The 23,014-nt window shown below is 42.5% G+C and overlaps 2 protein-coding genes across 2 annotated transcripts; one reads left to right on the top strand and one right to left on the bottom strand.

The window, feature by feature from the left end:
• Nucleotides 1-1,626: 1,626 nt before the first annotated feature.
• LOC114360889 (uncharacterized) lies at nucleotides 1,627-11,274 on the top strand (the record flags this gene model as incomplete). Its single annotated transcript, XM_028315743.1, has 11 exons — nucleotides 1,627-1,780; nucleotides 2,780-2,879; nucleotides 4,319-4,468; nucleotides 4,871-4,882; nucleotides 5,413-5,487; nucleotides 5,576-5,634; nucleotides 5,837-6,045; nucleotides 6,508-6,680; nucleotides 8,585-8,776; nucleotides 9,385-9,651; nucleotides 11,073-11,274. Coding segments are annotated over 11 exons (1,593 nt in total), but the record flags the coding sequence as incomplete, so codon positions are not given.
• A 4,506-nt stretch (nucleotides 11,275-15,780) lies between these two features.
• Nucleotides 15,781-17,578, bottom strand: Dnaaf3 (dynein axonemal assembly factor 3). Its single transcript, XM_028315744.1, has one exon. The coding sequence runs from the start codon at nucleotides 17,352-17,354 to the stop codon at nucleotides 15,972-15,974; it is 1,383 nt and encodes a 460-aa protein (XP_028171545.1). The 5' UTR covers nucleotides 17,355-17,578; the 3' UTR covers nucleotides 15,781-15,971.
• Nucleotides 17,579-23,014: the final 5,436 nt, after the last annotated feature.

The raw sequence follows: 23,014 nt of genomic DNA, 5'->3' as shown, positions 1-23,014 counted from the left end.
AGTTTAAATTACGGAATTTTGGAATCCTTTAACTCTACTATTACAACGATAGCTTCCAATCAGTATAAAATTTATCGCAAAATTAATGAAATCACAACTGAAATTAACATGACTAACTATAAACTGACTGACTATATCAAAATCAATACTTTATTTACAATAATTAATGGAAATTTGGACTCTATATATGAGACATTAGTTTCTTTAGAAAATTCGATTGCCTTCTCTAAATTACACATAACGCACCATAGTATATTATCTCATGACGATATTCTATACATGTATAATATCCTAAAACAAACTTATAAGCCACAGGAACTTTTATTCGACGAACATACTAACTATAGAGACTATTATGACTTAATAGAGAGTGGTTCATACTACTCCGACAACACATTGGTATTTTTACTGAAAATCCCTATTATGCATAGCAATTTTTACGACTATTATCACCTGTACCCGTCTCCTACCTATAATAATACCCTTATAATCCCCACCTTACCTTATCTGGCCATGAATGAAGAGAAATATTGGTACATGGACAAAGAATGCAACAAATTTCAAGATATTTATTATTGCAAGAGGATAAGCTTTACGAAGACACAAAGGAACGACGACTGTATTTACACACTGATCCTGAAACAAACAATAACAGACAAATGCACATATATACAATATAAAGCTATAACCGAAATTATTGACAAAATTGATGATTACCATTATCTCATTACGTGTCCACTAAAGACGAAAATAAGTTTAATTTGTGCCGAGGAAAGCTTCAAGTCGATACAAGGCACTTACCTGGTAGAGATTCCCAAAGGATGTAAACTCATTACCGAAACGAATAGCATTCAGAACGCCGAAAATAAACTTCGAGGTCACGCTGTGAAGCTGCTATCTTTTGAACTCTCTAATATTACTATTAAAAACGCAAATCAGCCGCTGAAGATCGAGGAAGTTCCTATGAGTAAACTCTACAAACTGAAAAATCTTATAGATAAAGAAACGCCTATAATTNGTGTGTGTGTGTGTGTGTGTGTGTGTGTGTGACAGAGGTATTATACTCGTTAAGTAAGAAGACATTCTGTGTCCAGGTAGTCAAGGCTTTTAAGCCAAGATTCAATTTCAAGTTTAGCATGGTGAGTTGTCAAAGTTTTAATTTTTAGTTTGCGGCAAATTTTGTTGTAAATAAACGGTAACAGAGAAATAGGATGACGTTTAGCAAATTTTGTGCGTACTGTTGGGACCGCGATCTTGAAGACTCGTAGTTTACAGAGCTTTTCGTATTCAGGTGACTTGAGGGTGATAGTGTGCATGCCAGTGGCAGCCCGTAGTATGAACAATTGACGGACTCTCAAAACTCCTGCTTCTGAATATAGCTGATTTTTATTGTACCTGAAAGGCTTTCTAAGCATCACTTTGAGTACAGCCCTTTGGGCTCTTTCAAGCTCGATCATTAAGTACTTAGCAGCTCCCCCCCAAACTCTTATACAGTACCTACATTAGTAGGGATTGGCAAAGGGTCTTATATACTAGCAGCAGAGTCCCCTTTGGCGCCGAGTATCTTAAGTTTTTCATGAATGAATGAATTTTAAAGTAAAACAATAACCGTTAACCCCTTCGCAGGTGTGTTCGAACCTAAACAAGTGCGTCTGCAACCGCGGCTGGACTGGGCCAGACTGTTCGCAACACGACGCGCTCCCGCCATCGCCCACGCCGTGGGTACCCGACAACGCCACCAAAGCCGCCTACAACATGACCAAGAAGGAAACACCGTATGGTGAGTCGATGCCAGTTCGGACGGTATGGGTTAAGAGATGAGCAAACGGTTGTGGTGTGAGAACATTGTGCGGTTGAACTGGTGGTGCAAGGATGAAAGAGAGATGAATTTGATAATGTGATAAATGAGTGAAAATTTTGTGAAAATAAAATGTAATTTGATGAATTGCAAAGATCTTTTCTCTTTTCTTGAACTTTATTAACACAACTTTATATTAATTGAACAATACAACAAGAAAAAGAGATCAAAACTATGAATATAAAACAGTTACCTACACTTACTTTTCTATAATTTATTTACCTACTTACTTTACAAAATGACAATCACAAAATGAAACGGAAAATCAATGCAATAACAACTGCTACTTACTTCTGTCTATTTAACTAATTTTTATGTTTTCAGGTTTCTTTTCTGTAATATTCCCCTTCTTAATGTGTTTGTAATAATTGATTGGCCATGAGAATCCGAGCACAGCTTTTCAAAATCCAAAAATGAATCTAAATTTCGTCGCGATCGTAGATTTTTTTGTTACAAAATTGTAACACTGTTGCGATTAGAAATACGGGTGGCTGTAGAGTGTACCAACTGGCTTTTAAAAATGTCGGTACCGTGGGTTGTTCGAAAGCATTGCTCGGATTAGGCCGGGCCCAGGCGCGGGCGGCGCCGGCGACTAACGCCACGGACCCTCTCTTGCAGGTGAGCACGAGGGGAATAAGATGAGCACCATGAACATGGTGATATTGTTGCTCGCGGTCGTTCTCTCCGTGTTCGTGGGTTTCGCCTGGATGGCGTACTGCTTCAGGTAACCCGGTAACTCGGTGTTGTCGCACTGTCTGTCGCCTGTCTGTGTCCGTGTCGTGTTCCCGGCGCCGGTCGCGCGGCGGCGTCCCTGACGTCACGAGACTCTCCCGAGACTCTCCCGAGGCTCTCCCGAGACCCTCCCGTGACCTCTCCGACGCCTCGGCCGCCCCCACTCATCCCCCTTCTCTTTGGGCGCAGAGAACTACCACGGCTCGAACACGGTGTTCCTCGTGGCGGTGCTCATGTCTGTGGTAGGGGGGGTATTCATAGTATTTGCCCTGAGCGCTCTCTGCTACAGGTCAGTCGTAGTACACAAAAACTTCTCCCTGTGCCTAAGGTTAGTGAGCAGAAAACAGACCAAAGGTAGTCTTTAAGAAGAAATTTAAATCGTCACCTTCGTATACTTGTATGTTTATTTTAGACGTTAGCGTTGGTGTTTCTGTTCGTTTTTATCGGCGATTGGTTTTTTGTTTTTTTGAAGATTTTTGTCGTTTACGTTGTGGTCGTAGAGCTAGAGTTGGCGGGTGGCGCGTCGGCGCTGTCGGCGCGCCACAACTGCATTTGATCTGTGGTTCTGTGTCCGCGCCGGCGGCCGGGCCGCGCCCGCGCCCCCCGCCCCGCCCGCGCCCTCTGCGCCCGCACCCGACCACGCGCCCGCCGTCCGGCCGCCGAGCTGCATGCCGACAAGGCTTTCTTCGTTGTACTCGAGCGACACCTCGACTCAAACCCTTAAGATTCTGGGCTCTTGGATGTATGCATTGGCTTATGTGAACTGTGACTCGTTTTCGTTTCCTTTCTTGGTCGGAGGCCGCGCCGCCGGGCGCCGCAGACGCGACCCGGCGGCGCGATCGCGTCTATATCTTCCGATATCACATGTAACTTACCGTGAACTGTTACCGTTAACATAAATCTAACAGTTGCGCCACTTACAGAGACACCCCGTGACACTACACCGGGTTTGTGCCTTGTCACTCGAGGTATGTACCGACGTGAAAGTAACACAAGTCAAATTGGAGAAGATATAGATCGCTCGACTCTACGTCACCAATCACTATCACTACCACTAAATTCTCTTAACTTTTGCACGAGAAGCGAATGTGCGATGCACGGATTCTTCTTTCAAGCAGCTGTCTATCTAGTTAGCAACGCCTAATGTTACTTATAAGGAAACAGGATCTTTCCAGTAATATCAGCTAACACTACTATTTTTTCAAATTGATCACAAAAATAAATTAACGATTCTGATTACAAAGATACTTGCCATACAGCTTGCTTCATTAATTACTGGAAGGAACCACATCATTAAGCTAAGATCAATTTTTTGATAAATTTCCACATTAACATCAAATTCCCATGAGGAATGAAACGAAAAGTTAAAGTTTGTCCAAATCTAAAATTGTTTCTATATTGAAATTGATTGAAATATCCAAAAGCACCAGTCTTTGCAATAAAAAATATGGGGGAACAAAAGACATTTCCAAATAAGCTTCAGTTAGGTAACTACTTATTATGTGAAAAACTCGTGTTCTTACTACCTCCACTTTCTTGAAGGCGGAGCTAGTAACACTCGCGTTTTTTCAAGTCGACAATCACCAACACTTTCCTACCACCAACTTTTGTCCCCCCACTAAACTCTAAAGCAAACAAGGTGTTCTCGATGCTTATAAATTCCTTGGGCCTCTTTGTAAACGTAATCAATTGATCCGAGTGTGCGTTCCCACGCCACGCCTGCATCAGGAAAAAGAGTACGCTGCCGAAGTACGACCCTCCCTACGTCAAGAAACCAATCGCCAAGAGCTTCGCTGCGGGCTCCACCACGTCCAACAACTCGCAAGAGGACATCTCTCTGGATGGAGGGAAGATGCACTCCTTCAACAACACATTTAGGTGCGTATATGACGTAGATTTTCTTCTGTTTTCCTTTGTTTTGAGTACCATGCAGTCGTATAAAAACAACTAACAAAATATAAACTAAAAACGAGTTAAATAGCTCTTGACCGTTAAAAATCTTTCACTTTGTAAAGGTGACTTGTTGTTTCACTGTTTTCGAGAGTTTTATCCTTTGTATTTAGTCGTAAATTTATTTACCCTCAAGTTATTTCTTTACTTCTTACATACTTTTTTACTGAGTATTATGGGAACTCTACGCAATAGTTTTCATAGATATTTTAAAAATCACTTTTGTTTCTTTTTCACGTTTCTTATGGATCACGACTGACTGCTGGTACAACTAAACTTACCTTTAAATAAAACGTTGTTTCCTTTTTTATCGGATCTGGTGTTGAACAGAAACCTGTTAAGGTACGTCGAACGCTTGGCGCTCTAGTGAGAGGCGCCTCACCGCTGTCGACTTTTGCTCACACAATTTTCGCTTTTTCGAAGAGCCAGTGTTCATCAAAACTGTGATATTGATAACAACCTATCGGATTTGGAGGATCGTCAAGACCGAACCTTTTTTGCTATTAACCAAGATCACAGCGTGGAACTTAATAAATTGTTTTTTTGCTAAACCTTTCCCGTTTTCGTGAATGCTAGCTCATAGACTCCAAGCTTCTATCGAAAGCTGAACCAGTACATTAGCTCTCATTCTTGGTGTACAGTGTGACCAAGCACATTCACACGCGACTCCATCGGGCCCACGCTTAGTTTTCTTTACTTAGTTACAATAGTCACGGGTTTACAGTGATAGCGTGATGCACATTTTTAAAGCAGACGTGTGAGTAGTTGCCCACCAACAGGAGGATCAGGTTTTCCGTAGCTTGTATAGTGCGCCTTTTCACGAATTTGATTTCAATTACTATGATACTGATGGATTGTTTTTGTTTGTGTAGCCGCGGGGACTCTCAGCGGGTTATATTCAGACATGGAAACCACATGTCTGGAGCAGGCAGTACTAGTAGATACCCGTAAGTATTATAAGTTTTTCTACACTGCATTACATTCATAGTTCAGAACAACAGAACTAAAATAACATCGTACTGCTTTTGTTTTCAGGGACCACAAACAAATGAAACGTGTTCATTCTGGCAGTGAAGATGAGCCTACTCATTCAGGTAAATCTTATAACATTCTCTTAGCTAAAATAATACAATTCTTCTTTGACAACATCAGCTTTACTTAAGACAAAAATCTGTGTTGGAAATCCTAAATAGAAACACGAATCACATACTTACTGACTCTACAACCAACAGCCTTTGCCTTCATCACCGTGCGTCACGATATTGCGAGATTATTTCTAACTTTCTTTATTGCCAGGCGAAGAAGACATAGCGTTCATAGATGTAGCGCCCAACTCGATGGCCAAGCTGCCGGAGAAGGGCATCCTGAAGAAGCACGGCTACGGCGCCGTGGACGGCAAGGACAAGTGGGGCGACGACTCGCAGTCCGAGCAGCTGGAGGCCGGCTCGCAGTCCGACGGCCAGGAGCCCGCGGGCGCCGTAGCTGATATGGAGTATAAGTTTAAGGTGAGGGATATGAGGAACGAAGGGCGGTTATAGAAAGGGTGTTCAGTGTTAGGGCCAGATGATGGCAGATAGAGTATTTCCAAAGCCACAATCTGACAAAATAGGTAAAAAATATCTGAGGTGTAAAACATTGGCATTGGCGTATTCATAATCAGAGCCGATAAAAAATATCTTCTATCACATGGACACACATGGAGCTCTTAAAAAGTCACCTTAAAAGCAGGTTTGTTGTGGTTCTTAGAGAACGTTTTGTTTATAATTAGTGAAATTATGACGTTTATGTCCATAAATCGAAGCATGTTTCGGTTGAATCTTGATACAAAAAATGTAAGTAATGTCATGAGTGATCGTACAAATGTATTTTCTCGACTCAAACAGTCAAGTTCTTAAGCTTAAAAAGTGTTAAGTTCTTCATGTACCTACTTTATCTCCTCATTAATCAAAAATTCCACAACCTTCCAGGATCTGAACGGCTACCACGAGAACATAATCGTGGCGCTGAAGACGGCGGCTGCGCAACGCGCGAGCGCGGGCGCGGCGAGTGGCTCGGGCGACCTGCGCGCGCTACAAGACTACGAGTACAAGCGCGAACGCGCGCCCAGCGCGGAGAAGATACACGAGGCTGAGCTGCGAAGGTACTGCTTCTTATTTCTTCTTCTTCTTCTCAAGCTGTCTGTTCTGGTTCGGGCGACCTGCGCGCGCTACAAGACTACGAGTACAAGCGCGAGCGCGCGCCCAGTGCCGTGAAGATACACGAGGCTGAGCTGCGGAGGTAATTCTTCTTTTCCTTGATCTTTTTTCTACTTCTTTGTCTTAGTCACACCAGTCTTGATACTTGCTGGTGGGGATGGGGCTTGTTCTCAAACTGACTACGAGTGATAGCACTAGGGCGCGCACAGCCCAGAAAAGATACACGAGGCTGAGCTGCGGAGGTAATTCTTCTTTTTCTTGATCTTCTTTCTACTCCTTCTTCATAGTCACAATAGTTTTGATTGAAACTTGCTCTTGGGAATGGAGCTTGTCCTCAAACTGACTACGAGTACAAGCGCGAGCGCGTGCCCAGCGCCGAAAAGATACACGAGGCTGAGCTGCGGAGGTACTCTGCTTCTTCTTCTTAGTCACATCAGACTTGAGATTTCTTGTATACACGAGGCTAAGCTGCGTTGTTGGTAGATTCTTCTTCTTCATCTTCTTTACACCGTCCTTGATACTTGCTGGCGGGGATGGGGCCTATCCTCAAACTAACTATGAGTACATGCGCGAGCGCGCGCCCAGCGCAGAGAAGATACACGAGGCTGAGCTGCGGAGGTACTTCTTCTTCTTTCTTCTTCTTCTTCTTCTCAAGCTGTCTGTTCTGGCTCGGGCAACCTGCTCGCGCTACAAGACTACGAGTACAAGCGCGAGCGAGCGCCCAGCGCAGAGAAGATACACGAAGCTGAGCTGCGGAGGTAATTCTTCTTTTTCTTGATCTTTTTTCTACTTCTTTGTCTTAGTCACACCAGTCTTGATACTTGCTGATGGAGAGGATGGGGCTTGTCTTCAAACTGACTACGTGTACAAGCGCGAAAGATACACGAGGCTGAGCTGCGGAGGTACTTCTTCTTTTTCTTGATCTTTTTTCTACTTCTTTGTCTTAGTCACACCAGTCTTGATACTTGCTGGTGGGGATGGGGCTTGTTCTCAAACTGACTACGAGTGATAGCACTAGGGCGCGCACAGCCCAGAAAAGATACACGAGGCTGATCTGCGTAGGTACTGCTTCTTATTTCTTCTTCTTCTTCTCAAGCTATCTATTCTGGTTCGGGCGACCTGCGCGCGCTACAAGACTACGAGTACAAGCGCGAACGCGCGCCCAGCGCGGAGAAAATTCACGAGGCTGAGCTGCGGAGGTAATTCTTCTTTTCCTTGATCTTCTTTCTACTCCTTCTTCGTAGTAACAATAGTATTGAAACCTGCTTGCCGGAATGGGACTTGAGCTCAAGCTGACTACGAGTACAAGCACGAACGGACGACCAGTGCCGTGAAGATACACGAGGCTGAGCTGCGGAGGTAATTCTTCTTTTCCTTGTTCTTTTTTCTACTTCCGTGTCTTAGTCACACCAGTCTTGATACTTGCTGGAGGGGATGGGGCTTGTTCTCAAACTGACTACGAGTGAAAGCACTAGGGCGCGCACAGCCCAGAAAAGATACACGAGGCTGAGCTGCAGAGGTACTGCTTCTCTTTCTTTCTTCTTTGTTTCTTCTTCTTCACGCTAAGCTTGCAGGAATAGGACTTGTCTCCTCAAGCTGAATACGAGTACGTACGCGAGCGAGCGCCGAGCGCCTTCGCTTCTTATTCTTCACACCAAGCTTCCAGGGACTAAGTTTGTGAACATTGCTTTTAAGGACAGTCTTTAGGACGTAGAACTCCTCACTTTATCTTCTGATTAAGAATCTCTTTTCTCTCTTTTCAAGGCTGAGGCAATCTTGAAAGAAAATCATCAAAACTAAACTCCTATCACCAAATACGCCTATACATCCAAAACTGTATGCCTTCCAGACAACGCGGCGACGAGGAGGAAGACGAGGCGCCTCAATGCGGGCCGATCCGGATCCGCAACCTGGAGGACCTGATCCGGCAGCTGGAGCACCACTCCAGCCGGCACATGAGCCCGTCCGGCTCCGAAGACATTCGCATGTCCGAGACCGAGGCCGACCGCCACTACCGGATCGAGCCCGGGGAAGTCCCACCGTGAGTACTGCTTTTGTACCTCTATTGTATACGATCTCTTTTAATCGTCAAAAATTCGACAGTGATTCTCTTTTGGAAACGATCCCCCTTGTTCGTGGAAATTCGGATCCGCAACCTGGAGGATCTGATTTGGCAACTGGAGTACCACTCCAGTCACTGACTGACCGTTTCTTTATTAGAATTAAGGCACTTTTTAGAGAACTTGCTTACGTGCCAAAAGTTGCTTGCGTTTCCGTTATTCGAAACAATTTAAGTTATTGATGATGCGAAGAAATGGAGGAAGGCCAACCCCCTTTGGTAGTCTTTTACTAACAGATCACCTTTTTAACAGAATCGAAGTACTAACCTATCCTCTTTCTCTGGCTACGTGCGTACGGGTGACATTTTGTCACCGTCACAGTATATCTTTCTCTTTTACACTTTTATCAAGAGAAAAAGAGAGGCAACGTTGTACTTATTCTTATCTATGGAGAGACATAGGTACTATCACGGTGACAAAAGTCACCCATGCGCGCACGCCCTATCAGATCACCTTTCTATAAGAACCCACTAACCGACCATAATCTACTTATTTAACAACAAACTACTAACCGCTCCTTTTCTTACAGTCGTGTCTCGCCTTCCAGCCGCTGCCGCGGTCGCATGCCGGGCGAGGAAGAATCGCGGTTCGGCTACCCGCGCTTCCGCGGCAGCGGCCGCCACCACCCGCCGCTGTTCCCCGCGCCCCCCGCCGCCGCGCCGCACGCGTCCCACGCGCCGCACGCGCTCGCGCACTCACCGCATTCGCATTCGCACGCGCACGCTCGCGTGGACGACGACGCGCTGTATGAAACGGCTGATGCGGAACGGCTGCGCGACGCGCCTGATAGCGAGAGGTGAGTGCGATGAAATGTTTAATTAACCGCTTGAGTCCCAGACGGCATTCATTAATGTCATAACAATTGGTTATCTATTGTGTCTAGATTCGCGGGCCTTGAAGGATTAATATACCTAGTCTAGACCAGTACCTCTAAAGTACGGCCAACGAGAAGCAATGCCAAATGTAAACAAACCCAAAGTCGTGGGTGAACCCGTCTGAATTTGACATACTATTTTGAGAGACATTATGACAAATACACAAGATGGGAAGAGACAGAATAATTATATTGTTAACTCGACAGTTCGTAGGTATCGACCTTTTGTATCGCTGCTAGTTGGCCGTACCTACTTTAGCATGAACAACTTTCGTCTTCGAATCGTTTGCGTATTCGACAAAACTCGATAGTCAACCTTCGAATTAAACGATAACGTGACAATGTTGATTCTCAAAATAAGTTTCGTGCAACCATTTCTCATAGTAAGTTCACTTTACGACACGTTCACAAGAGCGCAGTTGTAGTTTTCGTACTAAATCTTTTGATGGCGATTCGAATACGCAAACGATTCGAACTCGAAAGTTTTTCGTAATAGCCGTAGCAGGGCTTTCCCAAACTTGTTTTGTCCACTACCCACATTGAGAATAAATTATTTTTAAGCGCCCCCATATTTTTTCAACTACTTAAAAACCACTACAATAGATGAAATTGCAAATTTCCCCCCAAGCCTCTACACAATGCCCTGATTTTTCTGTCTCCCCTTTAGTCTCGCAGCGAAATGAGTATCACATACTCACAATAATCCACCCATTTATAGTCCATTTTAAATGTTTTGTGGTAAAAATGACTTCAATTTACTCGTAATAAATATAAATTTTGGCAGACGGTGGGCTCCGCTTTAAATGACATTCAAAGACGATTTTTTGAAACTGAAATTCTGTAAATCCTTCGATGCTTTTTTATGCATTATAATTTGTCTTTGAAAGTCGTAAGCGCAAAGAGAGCACTGACCCTTGTGCGTCTTTTACCCGAAACACGAATAATTGAAATCGTTGCTTTTCAATCTTAGCCAAAAATATCTAATTAGTGACTGAAAAGTAATAGAAAGAAAATTGTATGATGGCGCCAAAACTGGTGAGCTCCAATACGGTAGCCCTAGATAAAATAATGCATGCTAAGGCTGAGTTGCACCACCACACTTTAACGGTAACTATGACGATAACCGGTGCTTTTTGTATGGAGTTTGACAGATTTTTGACGTTTGTCAAAATTAAAGTAAGATGGTGCAACCCAGCCTTAATTTGATAGAAATTAAATTAAATTCTGAAACAAATTTCGACTCGTACTGCAGTCGATTCAGGATGTAATTATCCGTGTTTCGGGTAGGAGCCCACCGGCCGCCAGCCCCCGACTCTCCGTTCCTCTTCTCTATCATTTTCTAGTGATGAATTTATTCAAGCTCAACAACAGTTAGCCCGGTGGGCGAGTGAAGACGCGGTGGGCGCCGGGGGCGAGGGCGGGGGCGGGGGCGGGGGCGGCGGGGGGGGCGGGCGCCGCTACCTGCCGTCGCCCGGCGGCTCCACCAGCAGCGACGCCACGCTGCGCGCCGCACACGCGCCCGCGCTACCCGAGTACAAACACTGACCCCACCCCGCGCTGACCGCCCCCCCGCGGCGACTCGCCCGAGTAGATTCCACGTAACCTCCGTTTGCACTGTTAGGGTAATCACGTTAACGACTAGCATAACCGTTAGCGAACACCGTTCACGCGTAGCGAAACGAGCGGACCGCCCCGCTCATAGTTATCGTTAGACGATCCGTGACTTGTAAATATATGAGTATTAAATGCACAGTATATAAACGATACGACTGAACTATTGTATTTGAACGACTTAGCGTACCGTCGATGTGAGCCGAGACGCGGTCGCCCGCCGCCCCGCCGGGGCCGTCGACGATTATGTTTGTTCCATTTTATCGATACGCTTTATAACTCTATCTGTTCCCGCGACCCAGCGGTGGTGCGGCGGATTGTATGTCTAAAGTAACTTTAAGTAAGACTTATCGTTTTATGGACGTAGCGTTAAGGTGTTGTACGGTGCCGAGGTCCTGTCAGACGTCGAGTCCGCTTCCTTCGACTCCGACGGACGAAGCTCGAGTAGCTTGCAAATTAGATAGGCGATTAACAAATTGAGCTGTAATAATCGTAAGCGAAGCTTTAATGTGACATGTCTTAGTTTGTGGATGTCGCTGCGACGCCGGCGGCGGAACTCGACGTCGATGATCCGTGAATGTTTTGTAGTGACGTTTAATTTTTCGCCGACGGTCGATCCGATTCGAGCCCAGTTACCGGTCGCCCGCTGCCCCGCCCCGGCGCGCCCTGGGCGACCTCGCAACCGTCCCCGGAGAGACTGCTTCATTCTGTCACCTCTCCGATTAGCGCCCAGACTCACCCTCCACGCCGCGTCGGGGCACTCACGGCATTCTGCGGACACTCTCCTCTCACCCGTCACTTGCTTTCGTGTATTGATAAGTTGCTGAACGATCATTCTAAATGATTTCTTGTAACTACAACTCCAGCGATCTCGTATCACCGTGCACGAATAATTTCATATAACTTAGCCGTAACGTACACATATTCTAAAACTTTAATGTGAATAAAAGTTATTTCGATTTTATCAGAATATCTATTATTATTGTATTGACTTTAAACGAATTTACGCCATAAACTGAATGGACATGAATGTTATGATGTAATATGTTATAGTTTTCTCGTTTATTTTATTGTGACAATTTAGGACGTTATCGTTTCATTCGCGTTTACGCTAGGCTAGGTGGCGCGGCCACGGATATAACTCATAGGTAAATTACAGTTAAAATATTGAATAAATAAAATAATTAAACGTATCGGCTGCTATCACTCTGGTACGATGTTCACTGGCGCTGTGAGGCCGTGCGCCCTGTTTGCGAGTAATTATTCTCATAGTTATACGTTATACTTAAGTAAGTCTAAATAGATACTATAAACACGTACAGGGTAGATGTAAATGCAATACTCTGTAGCTGGGGGCGGCACTCGCCGCGCCGGCGGGCCGCGTCACTGCCAAACTGTCCCGGGACCCCGGGACCCGGGGCCCGGGACCCCGGGGCACCGCGGCCCGCCTGCGCGTGACCTGCCGTCTGTCCCGGCGCGCCGCCATCTCCAGCGACCCGACCCATAGCGTATGTTAGTGAATTTATGTAATTAAAACAAATTCGATTCGTGATTTTGTTGAATATGTCTAGTTAGATACAATACTCGATCGCTATAAGAATCGGGCGAGACATCGGTCTGCGGATGGCTTAGATAGGTTTCGAAAATTGCTAGACCATTGTATTCTAACAATAAAGACAGGTCTTGTTGATAATCGTAGATGTCATTCTGTGACCGATGTTTGGCTTTTGTAGCCAGCAGCGGGCGGTCGGTCGGTGTGACGTCACAGTGACGTCGCCCGCTGCTGGTCGCGATGGCGGCGCGCGGAGTGCCGCGCCCCAGCGGGCGTCGCGTGCACGCGTTTGAAACTCAGAGTGCGTGCGCGCTAGTGCAGGAAACCCGACTTTCGTTACTGGAAACTAAACTTCTAAACTCAAGTTTGAACGTCAGCCATATCAACAGCTACTCAATTTGTACGCGTGGGCTGGAGTAGCCCTATTGCTAGACTTCAAAAGCACCAAACAATACCCACATGGTGCTGTAAACCTGGGCTAATATAAAGTATTTGTAAAAAGTTATGTAACGTCGATTATAAATATTTAATGCTATCTCAATGTAAGTACATACTGTATGACAAAAATATTTGTAATAATTTGCAGTAGCAAAATAAAATATAATTAATGGAATCCTGTTGTATGATGAGGGAATAATATGGACGGCACAGCTTAAGAAACACAGATTACCCCCATAGCAAAAAAAATCATTTTTATGGGTGTGATTCTTTTAATTGTATGTGATTTCTTAATTTACAAATTAAACTATGCTTTACTCCCCTTAAAAAAGCTAGTACTATCCGCTGGCCAGAATTTTAAAGAGGACTTCATAAAGATCTATTGATCTGCTCACAGGGGAAGATATAATAAGTGCTGCCTAACATTGGGAGAAGTTCGATGGTGTTTTATTTGAATTTTAAGGTTAGATAAAATGCGGGTAAGCTGCGAGGACGCGCGCGCACTTGTACGCGTAGGCCTAACACGTCAATTGCGGTCGCCAACCTTTGCTCACGGTAGCTCGCGCGTGCGAATGCCCGCCGCAACGTGACCAACTATTACACCGCAGCCCGGACAGACTCCGACGAAATATCGTGATACACCACGGTTTTTAATCGTATCGATTTGTATGTCCGACATCATTGGGTCTACTGGGCAACCTACTGGGCTGCACTTCCATTGTGAACACCAATGTTATTCATAGACTCACTCCGGTCTTAGATGTAGTAATGATTTTTCTTGTTAACACGTCTTGCTATGTACATACATGTTTTCCCTAAATTATTATTTAACATATTGTTAAATACCTCTGATTTGTGTAGTAGTTACATAGTAATTTGATGATAATGCGTCTTGCAAAATGTGAATGTTTTAACTTGTATAGTAAATGTAACACTGCCATTGATTAATACTGACGTAGAGCCCAATGCGGTTGGTGTAATAAGTGGGCACAGCCGCGCGGCGAGACCAGTCTGTGCTTCTGTGTATATTTAGAAAATTTAGTACACTGTATATTCAGTGATAGCTAATGAAGCTCAAATATTATTAGATTGTTTAAAGTGTGTTATTATTGTAAAATATAAACTTATGCTAGCTGTTTTCCGTAACTGTACCCAAGTGGTTTGGCTAACGATTAGCCTGGATTACCTATCATCATCGAAACCATGAAAATACGTAACTAGCTGCTTTTTATTCCAATATTAGTTCCATATTGATTGGACTTATTTTATCTGATTTTCAGAAGGTGGGTCATGTTTTTAAGAGACCAGCAAAAAAGTGTGTGAAAATTTCGGTGTGAGCGAGTTTTCTTGAGAGACTCCACTAAAAAATTATGTTATATTTACCTGATTGTCAAGGTTTACAATAATATAACGCACAATTTGATTTACAATTGCTTAATGTATTAAATTGGCAGTCATAGAGAAACGCACAGATCGGTCTCCCGCGCACCGGACGCTCCAACCAACACATTCCCTGTAGCTAGCGGTGTCTATATGAAAATAAATGTTGATCATGGAATTATGTAGTAATAAACTTGTTTTATACTAGCCTGTAGCTGTAAGGATGAATGTGAGGATGCCAAGGCGATGTGTTGGCTCACGGCGGGTGTTCGCACTCCACCACTCTACCGACCTACTGAATTAGAAATGTTAAAGTTAGGTGATATTATGTAATATAAAAATACGAATTTTAAACGAAAAAAACGTTGAGACGTTTTAATTTCCAGTTTATTTTGTCCTTGTAAATATATTTGCTATATGATTTACTAAATGAATGTAACATATTATTAATGAAAAAATAGATGAACACAAATTTTATGGGTTGTTTCATTGCTATACCCTTTTCAGTTTGGTATGTTTTTTTGCAAAATGGAAATTAAGGTATTTACTATTAGACAATACCATACATATGGTGTGTTTGATATTCATGGCCACGATAATCTCATACAAATGTCGCACCGCATGCCCATGACTCACGGACTGTTGTACCTAAATACACCGTACTACCAGTACTACGGTGACCGTAGTCACAATAAGTTCTATTTAGGGGTTGATTTTTGTAAACCAAGAAACATAACTAAAGTCTTAGGCGAGGTTTAGACTAGCAATAAAACGGTGACAGCCGTAACGGTAAGAAGTCAAGTTCTGCAAGTTTTATTGCTAGTCTAAACCTCGCTTTAGATACACAGGAGAGACAATACATTTCGCTGATGTCGTGCAACAGCTACGAGGAAGATTCAAGAAATAATGTCGCTTGGGCGCAGAGCAAGAGCTTGCGACGTGTACGTTGAAAAAAGCTGCGCAGCCTAACCTGGGATAGAGGTTTGTATAAGCATTTTGGAACAATTGAAACATTTGTTCATTTATACATTTATTTGTATAGAGAAAATACATAATAGCTAGTAAATATTATATTAATCACATAATTAATCTCAAATAACAATCGTATTTAAATGACTATGAAAAGTAACTAAACTGTTTTTATTTAATTCATCATCACAAAATAATAAACCTCGCAATCTACGAGACTTAGCATTCTGTCCGATTTCAAATAAGCAGTATTTTATAAAGAAAAACATGTACTTTTAATCGTAACTTTAACTCAAACAGGAATATCGATGCTCTCACTTCTCCTCCTCATCAAAAACTTTGCATAATCGTCCTTTTGAGGATCGAACGAAGTGATTTTCTCGCACTGTGCGGCCTTCGCCGCCTGGTCTATTTGTTCAGCGAACGCCTTGACGTCGTCTCTCTTCAGCTCCACCATGTACTTGCGCGACTCCATGACGACAAACGCGTCGTCCCGCGCCATCGACCAAACGCTCGGCTTTACGCGCGTCAGCATGTTCTGCCCCACAAACACACCATGGAACAACCCCTGGAACTGCGGCTTGTGCGGATAATGATCCAGCGCAGACAAGGAAAGAAAATGCACCTTCCCGTAATCTACATCGATATACGTATTCCGATCCTCGCGCAACAGCAGCGGCACTTCAGGTCCAGCCTCCGAAATCCGCGCGTCCAGCTGACTCAGCACAACCATCCCTAAATTCTTCTCCTTTTCCAAATTAAATGCGTTTGCGTCGAAAGCCTGACGGTTTTCCACCTCGTACAGCATCCGCATAACGTTGCGCTCCGACACGTCTGTCGACCGTTTGTTGTTCACTCCGTGAGATGATATCAGCATGTCCTTGTCGTCGCAATCTAGCCCGAATGCTATATACGGGGAAGTCACCATATCCCCAAGATACCCTCGGTGAAGGTATCTATCCCCGCACTTGCACACTCCCGCTGCAAACGTCACATTTGGTCTGCACACCTCTGTCTCCAGCCAAGTGAAAGCAACTCCGTGCTCCCTAAAATGTTTATATTCTTGAAAGCATATCTGACTAGCGATCTCTTTGAGGCGCATGTGGTAGTCCCAGTCGAACACTCCCGCTCGGTTGTCGTACCTCACGCCGAGGCTGTGCCTGATCCGATGCTCCCAAAGCTCACAAGCGTTGAACTGATTTGTGTTCCCAGTGGTCCAGAAGTTAACCAGGCTCTCAAGGTAGTCGCGTTCGCGGTACTTCATTTGATCGATCGAGACGGTTGGTAGCAGACAGCTCATGAACTCGGGATTCGTGATCATGCCGACGAGTTGGCGTGCTTTAGCGATTAAATACCTTGAGGTAGATGGCCGCAGGAGCAGATTGCCGTAGATTTCGAGCCACCGTCTCGTCTTTTCTAGCAAGCCGCATCTCGTAGTTTTTTCCAAAGCCAAGGACATGAGCAGGATCTGCCTGGCGATGAGTTCTGGACAGCCGTCGACGACAAAGATGTTCATGTACCGCCTGGTGTGCCGATAGGCTTGGGATAAGGTTTTAAGGAGGTGTCGCCCGTCGCACCCACCGATGACCAGGAAGTTGAGCTCGTAGGCGTTTTCGTCTCCATGTTTGAGATACTCCTGCTGCAAGTCCAGCGCTGGACTTATACCCCAGAACATTTTTGTTGTTTGTTTATGAAGTCGTGTTTACCCGTCGACCGTCAGGGGAGAAATATTGAGATTGTCAATGTCAGGGCGATGTAAACGAGTATTGTCAAATGAAGCGTGGAGTTTTCATGCGGCCTTTAGGGAGTTGCCATGGCGACGATCTATTTGTGCGGAGTTTCCAACCTGTGCGAGATATAAATAATCAGAACACCCGCACGAGTAGTTTATATGCACAGTGCAACGTTGATTAATTAATTATCAAAGCCTCTCGAGATTTCCATTTCAGAGCGCGATAATCCTTATTATAGAATAGATAAGGGTAGTTAGGTTAGGTTAGGTTAACCTTGTCTGCCCAACCCGTGGAAAGTTAATTTAAGATAAATCAATAATGTTTATAGCCTGACCAGGAACATAAAAACCCTCGCCATGTTGCGGAAAACTAATGGTACTAATTTCTTTTAATGGCAACAGTAACTGAAAACTTCATTGACATGTCACCTTGCATGTCAGTCTATTGTTGTCAAAGTGTAAACAAACTTTATTTTAAATGTTTGCAATTGATTTTGTGAATTAAATTGCTAAAATATTTTTATAGTCGTGAAAGAAAAGTGGTTCACTATGTGTTAAAGTATTTGTCGAAGAGAAATACTTAGGGTTCGGACAATATTTTCATTGAATAATGTTTCCGACAAAGGTTGTCAAATTGACTGACATGTTTATCGTATAGTACAGTCCACTATGAAAATTAGCTGTAGTCTGTTTCAACTACCTATTTTAAAGTTTTTTGTCACTTTCTAAGTTTTGAATTTTATGGAATTGGGAAAGAAGTACCGAGTTTGAAGCGTTCATGAGCAGACATTGCAGTTGAATATTCAAGTTCTGAATTTGATTATTGATGAATAATAAAATAAATCCTACTAGCTCGATTGATGGTTTCATTTAATTTATTTAAACCAGGTTACCTTTAATAATATTTTTCGTTAATTTATGAAAATATCAAATTAGCCCGTAATCCTGAATCCTGATACATAAATTTAGCCTATTAATTTAACACATGTACAACTGTACTCAGTGTTGCACTATCAAATGCAATTGAAGCGCCTCTATGCCAGGGTTTTTATGTTCCTGGTCAGGCTATACTTAGATTTAGACCAGCTAAGCCTTATTTGTTAATATTTTTATTAAATATCCTAGGATAGATATACTACAGTAAGTGCAATGGACGTCATTTGGCTGAAACGAACGAACGAACGAAGTGCAATAAACTTCGCTAAGTTTCAGGGTTTAGTTAAACTTAACTGGAATAAAATCAGGTCGTGGTCAAATCGTTAGAACCTTTCTCGGGTTCAGACTGGATGAACCCAGGACTTCAGAGTCCTGGGTTCATCCATATTCCGAAATCAATGGTCATAATTAGTACTTACCTATTATAGCCTGACCAGGAACATAAAAACCCTGGCATAGAGGCGCTTCAATTGCATTTGATAGTGCAACACTGAGTACAGTTGTACATGTGTTAAATTAATAGGCTAAATTTATGTATCAGGATTCAGGATTACGGGCTAATTTGATATTTTCATAAATTAACGAAAAATATTACTAAAGGTAACCTGGTTTAAATAAATTAAATGAAACCATCAATCGAGCTAGTAGGATTTATTTTATTATTCATCAATAATCAAATTCAGAACTTGAATATTCAACTGCAATGTCTGCTCATGAACGCTTCAAACTCGGTACTTCTTTCCCAATTCCATAAAATTCAAAACTTAGAAAGTGACAAAAAACCAATGTCTGCTCATGAACGCTTCAAACTCGGTACTTCTTTCCCAATTCCATAAAATTCAAAACTTAGAAAGTGACAAAAAACTTTAAAATAGGTAGTTGAAACAGACTACAGCTAATTTTCATAGTGGACTGTACTATACGATAAACATGTCAGTCAATTTGACAACCTTTGTCGGAAACATTATTCAATGAAAATATTGTCCGAACCCTAAGTATTTCTCTTCGACAAATACTTTAACACATAGTGAACCACTTTTCTTTCACGACTATAAAAATATTTTAGCAATTTAATTCACAAAATCAATTGCAAACATTTAAAATAAAGTTTGTTTACACTTTGACAACAATAGACTGACATGCAAGGTGACATGTCAATGAAGTTTTCAGTTACTGTTGCCATTAAAAGAAATTAGTACCATTAGTTTTCCGCAACATGGCGAGGGTTTTTATGTTCCTGGTCAGGCTATAATATTCTATAACGTGTAACTGGTTAAAAAATATCAAAATTACTAAAAAGATGGATTACATATCTGACAACGTCATAAAATCTATTGAACTCAGTCAATGGTAATCAATTATTATTAGTGCGTGAAATTGTGAATCGCATGTAGGTACGCTCGTAATATTAATTCAAATATTCATTCCAGTATTCGAATATAATTTTTAAGAAAAGTCGATTAAATGCGGGTAGGTGAAGATTTGCCGCCGTTCGCGAACAAACCACCATACGCCCCGTCACGCGTCAGTTCACTCGCGGCCATGATTGTTTGACAATCGACTCGATGTCTCGGGATAAAAATATTTCATTATTTAGTTTTAGTTTTTCACAATTTTCTTTACAAAATCGCGTTGTTTATTAATCGTGTCTAGTGAAAAATTGAAATATCGTCATCGTTTGTAGTTTTAGTAATGAAAAAATAGTGACCTACTTTATTTGTAATTTCTACCTAGTTTGCTCGTAGTTACCTACCTACCTATTTTGTGTTTTTTATCAGTGCAAGATTCTGAAAAATAAACCTTGGGAAAATTGACACGGTAAGTTGTTAGATTTAGATACTTAGATGTTGAATATAACCCCCTTACCCTTACTACCTAATAAAAGTTATTCACTCGTTGAACACTTGTTTAAAGTGACGTATAGTATGGAAATGTCACTTTAAACTACTGTTCAACAAAGGATGATGGGCACAAATGTATGGAAAGTGGTACCCGCTCCAATAGCCATAACCAATATATATTTTAAAAGGCCTTTAGATTTAGGAAAATATCTGCTATGGGGCCAGTTCTAATTCACGTTTTGAAAGCAGTAATTCCACTAAGTATTATAATGAAAGTATAACACAATCATCCATGTATACGAGTATGTATTATGACTACAATCTATTCATATAACTAAAAGAAGCATTGAAAAGGAAAGGATTATACCTACGATGAACTACCCAAGCTATTAGCCCTTTATTCGCTTTCATCATCATCATNTAGGAAAATGTCTGCTATGGGGCCAGTTCTAATTCACGTTTTGAAAGCAGTAATTCCACTAAGTATTATAATGAAAGTATAACACAATCATCCATGTATACGAGTATGTATTATGACTACAATCTATTCATATAACTAAAAGAAGCATTGAAAAGGAAAGGATTATACCTACGATGAACTACCCAAGCTATTAGCCCTTTATTCGCTTTCATCATCATCATCATGATCATTTTAGCCATAGGACGTCCAGTTGAACATAGGCCTCCCCCAATGAATTCCACAGTGGCCGGTTGGTGGCGGGCGGCAGCCTGCATCCAGCGCCTTCCCGCTACCTTTATGAGGTCGTCGGTCCATCTTGTGGGTGGACTTATTGGGTCTTGTGGGTTTATTCGCTTTAGCAACTCATAATAAAACCATTAAGAAGTTATAAAACTTTAACTCATTTAATAATAAAAGTTACGCCCTAGTTAGCTCTGGCTTAAATTGTTATTTGGTATGGAAATGTCATTTTAATCCAAGGTTCTCCCTAGGTGTAACTTTTTATTAATAAGGGGGTAGTACTTCTTTAAATAAACATATTTATTTCACAATTATCCCCATCAATAATTATAGAGTTAAGGAAGGATGTTGGAGCAGTAAACGCTTCCTGCCTCGCATAACCTAAGTACCATACGATGGACACGTATGATACTTCTTCTTCTTCTTCCTCAGTCCCTCACTGATGAAGATCGCGACCACAGATAGTGTTCCTCCACAGACTGCGGTCATAAGCTGTGTGAACCGCACGATGCAAACTCCCGCCCACCGTCTTCCTCACCGCGTCCGACCATCTCGTCGATGCTCTGCCCCGAGCGCGTCCCCCTTCATACTGTATGATACTTAGGTTACACAAAAAGTATCTTTATCTTCGAACGCAACCAGATCTGAGGCTGGTGGCCATAATAAATGTTGTTCGTCTTGGTAAGACCTTTCAAATGACACTACAAACATAACTATTGGAGCCGGGTACCATTCTGCAAAAAAGTATGTATATCTTCGTACACAACCAGATCTGAGGATGGTGGTCATAGTAAAAGTTGTTCATCTTGGTAACACCTTTCAAACGATACTAGACACATATCTATTGGAGCCGGGTACCATTTTGCCCATTGTCCTTTGTACTTTTTATTAGTAAGAGAGCAAGAGTTGAACCACGAGAGTGCTTAAATGTTTTGTAGTTTTAAAAATTTTAAATATTCAATAGTAGACATTCAGGATATTACTAATTGTTCTTCCCAAATCATAATGATTTATGGTGACCTAAAATATTTAATGCCGGCAGTACACTCTCACCGAGAGACCACGAGACAGGCCGAGTGTGAGAGTGCACAGGGAACTCCCTCACTACCTCTATGGTCTCCTGTACGGCTAGCACGAAAAACTTTCGAGTTCGAATCGTTTGCGTAAGGCTGAGTATCGAATTTTGTCGAAATCGCAAACGATTCGAAGACGAAAGTTGTTCATGCTAGAGGTACTGTTCGCACATAGGTTTGTCTTGCGAGACATTCGATCCCTCGGACGATACTAAACGAGAGTGTACTGCCGGCATATCTAATAATTAGGGTAACCGAACCGGTAAAATATAATAACCGGGTTACGGATATTTTTTTATTACGGATATCCGAAAGTTTCGGAGTGAACATGCTGTTCTCGAGTGGCGACCACGGGCTGGAAGACGTAGCGTGGGCAGGCCTCCTACTAGGTGGGCCGACGATCTGGTGAAGGTCGCGGGAAGAGCCTGGATGCGGGCAGCGCAGGACCGTTCATTGTGGAAAACCTTGGAGGAGGCCTTTGTCCAGCAGTGGACGTCATACGGCTGAAACGAACGAACGAACATGCTGGCCACCACCTGATCGGATGATGATGATGATGAAGCCTTATTCTGGTTAACTAACATTGCCACCGAATTGTCTAGTCCCCTGGTGACGACTTGGTTGACCTTGTTATCGTGGCCAGTGAGTAAAACAAAATCCTTTATCTTCAGGTTGTCTCCCAAAATGCTCCTGAAGAAGTGCCCAGCGATGTCACTTGAACAAGTAATGTTTCCTGCTTTATGTAAGTTCCTAATTCCTTTATGACTTAACTACTTATTTACCTGTTTCTGTATTGTGTGTTCAATTTCAATTTAGGTGGTGCTTTAACAAAGTGACATTTAGGACAAGTTGACATGTACGAGTAGGTTAGGTATTTATTTTCATTGTGAATTTTATTGAACAATTTAGGAAGACATACACAGTTGATACAACATTATAAGTAGGTATATAAAATATCAAAGAGCATATTGATTAAGATATTTATTTATTTAATTTCAAAGTTAAAGTTAATAAAGTACTCTTTTGTCTAAGTTAAGTACATATATTCGACCT

Source organism: Ostrinia furnacalis, unplaced genomic scaffold, assembly GCF_004193835.3.
Source record: "Ostrinia furnacalis isolate ACB-3 unplaced genomic scaffold, ASM419383v2 OfSCF5222, whole genome shotgun sequence".
Classification (NCBI taxonomy): Eukaryota; Metazoa; Arthropoda; class Insecta; order Lepidoptera; family Crambidae; genus Ostrinia; species Ostrinia furnacalis.
Note: the sequence above shows the minus strand (reverse complement) of the source record. Positions and strands in the feature narration are given on the sequence as shown.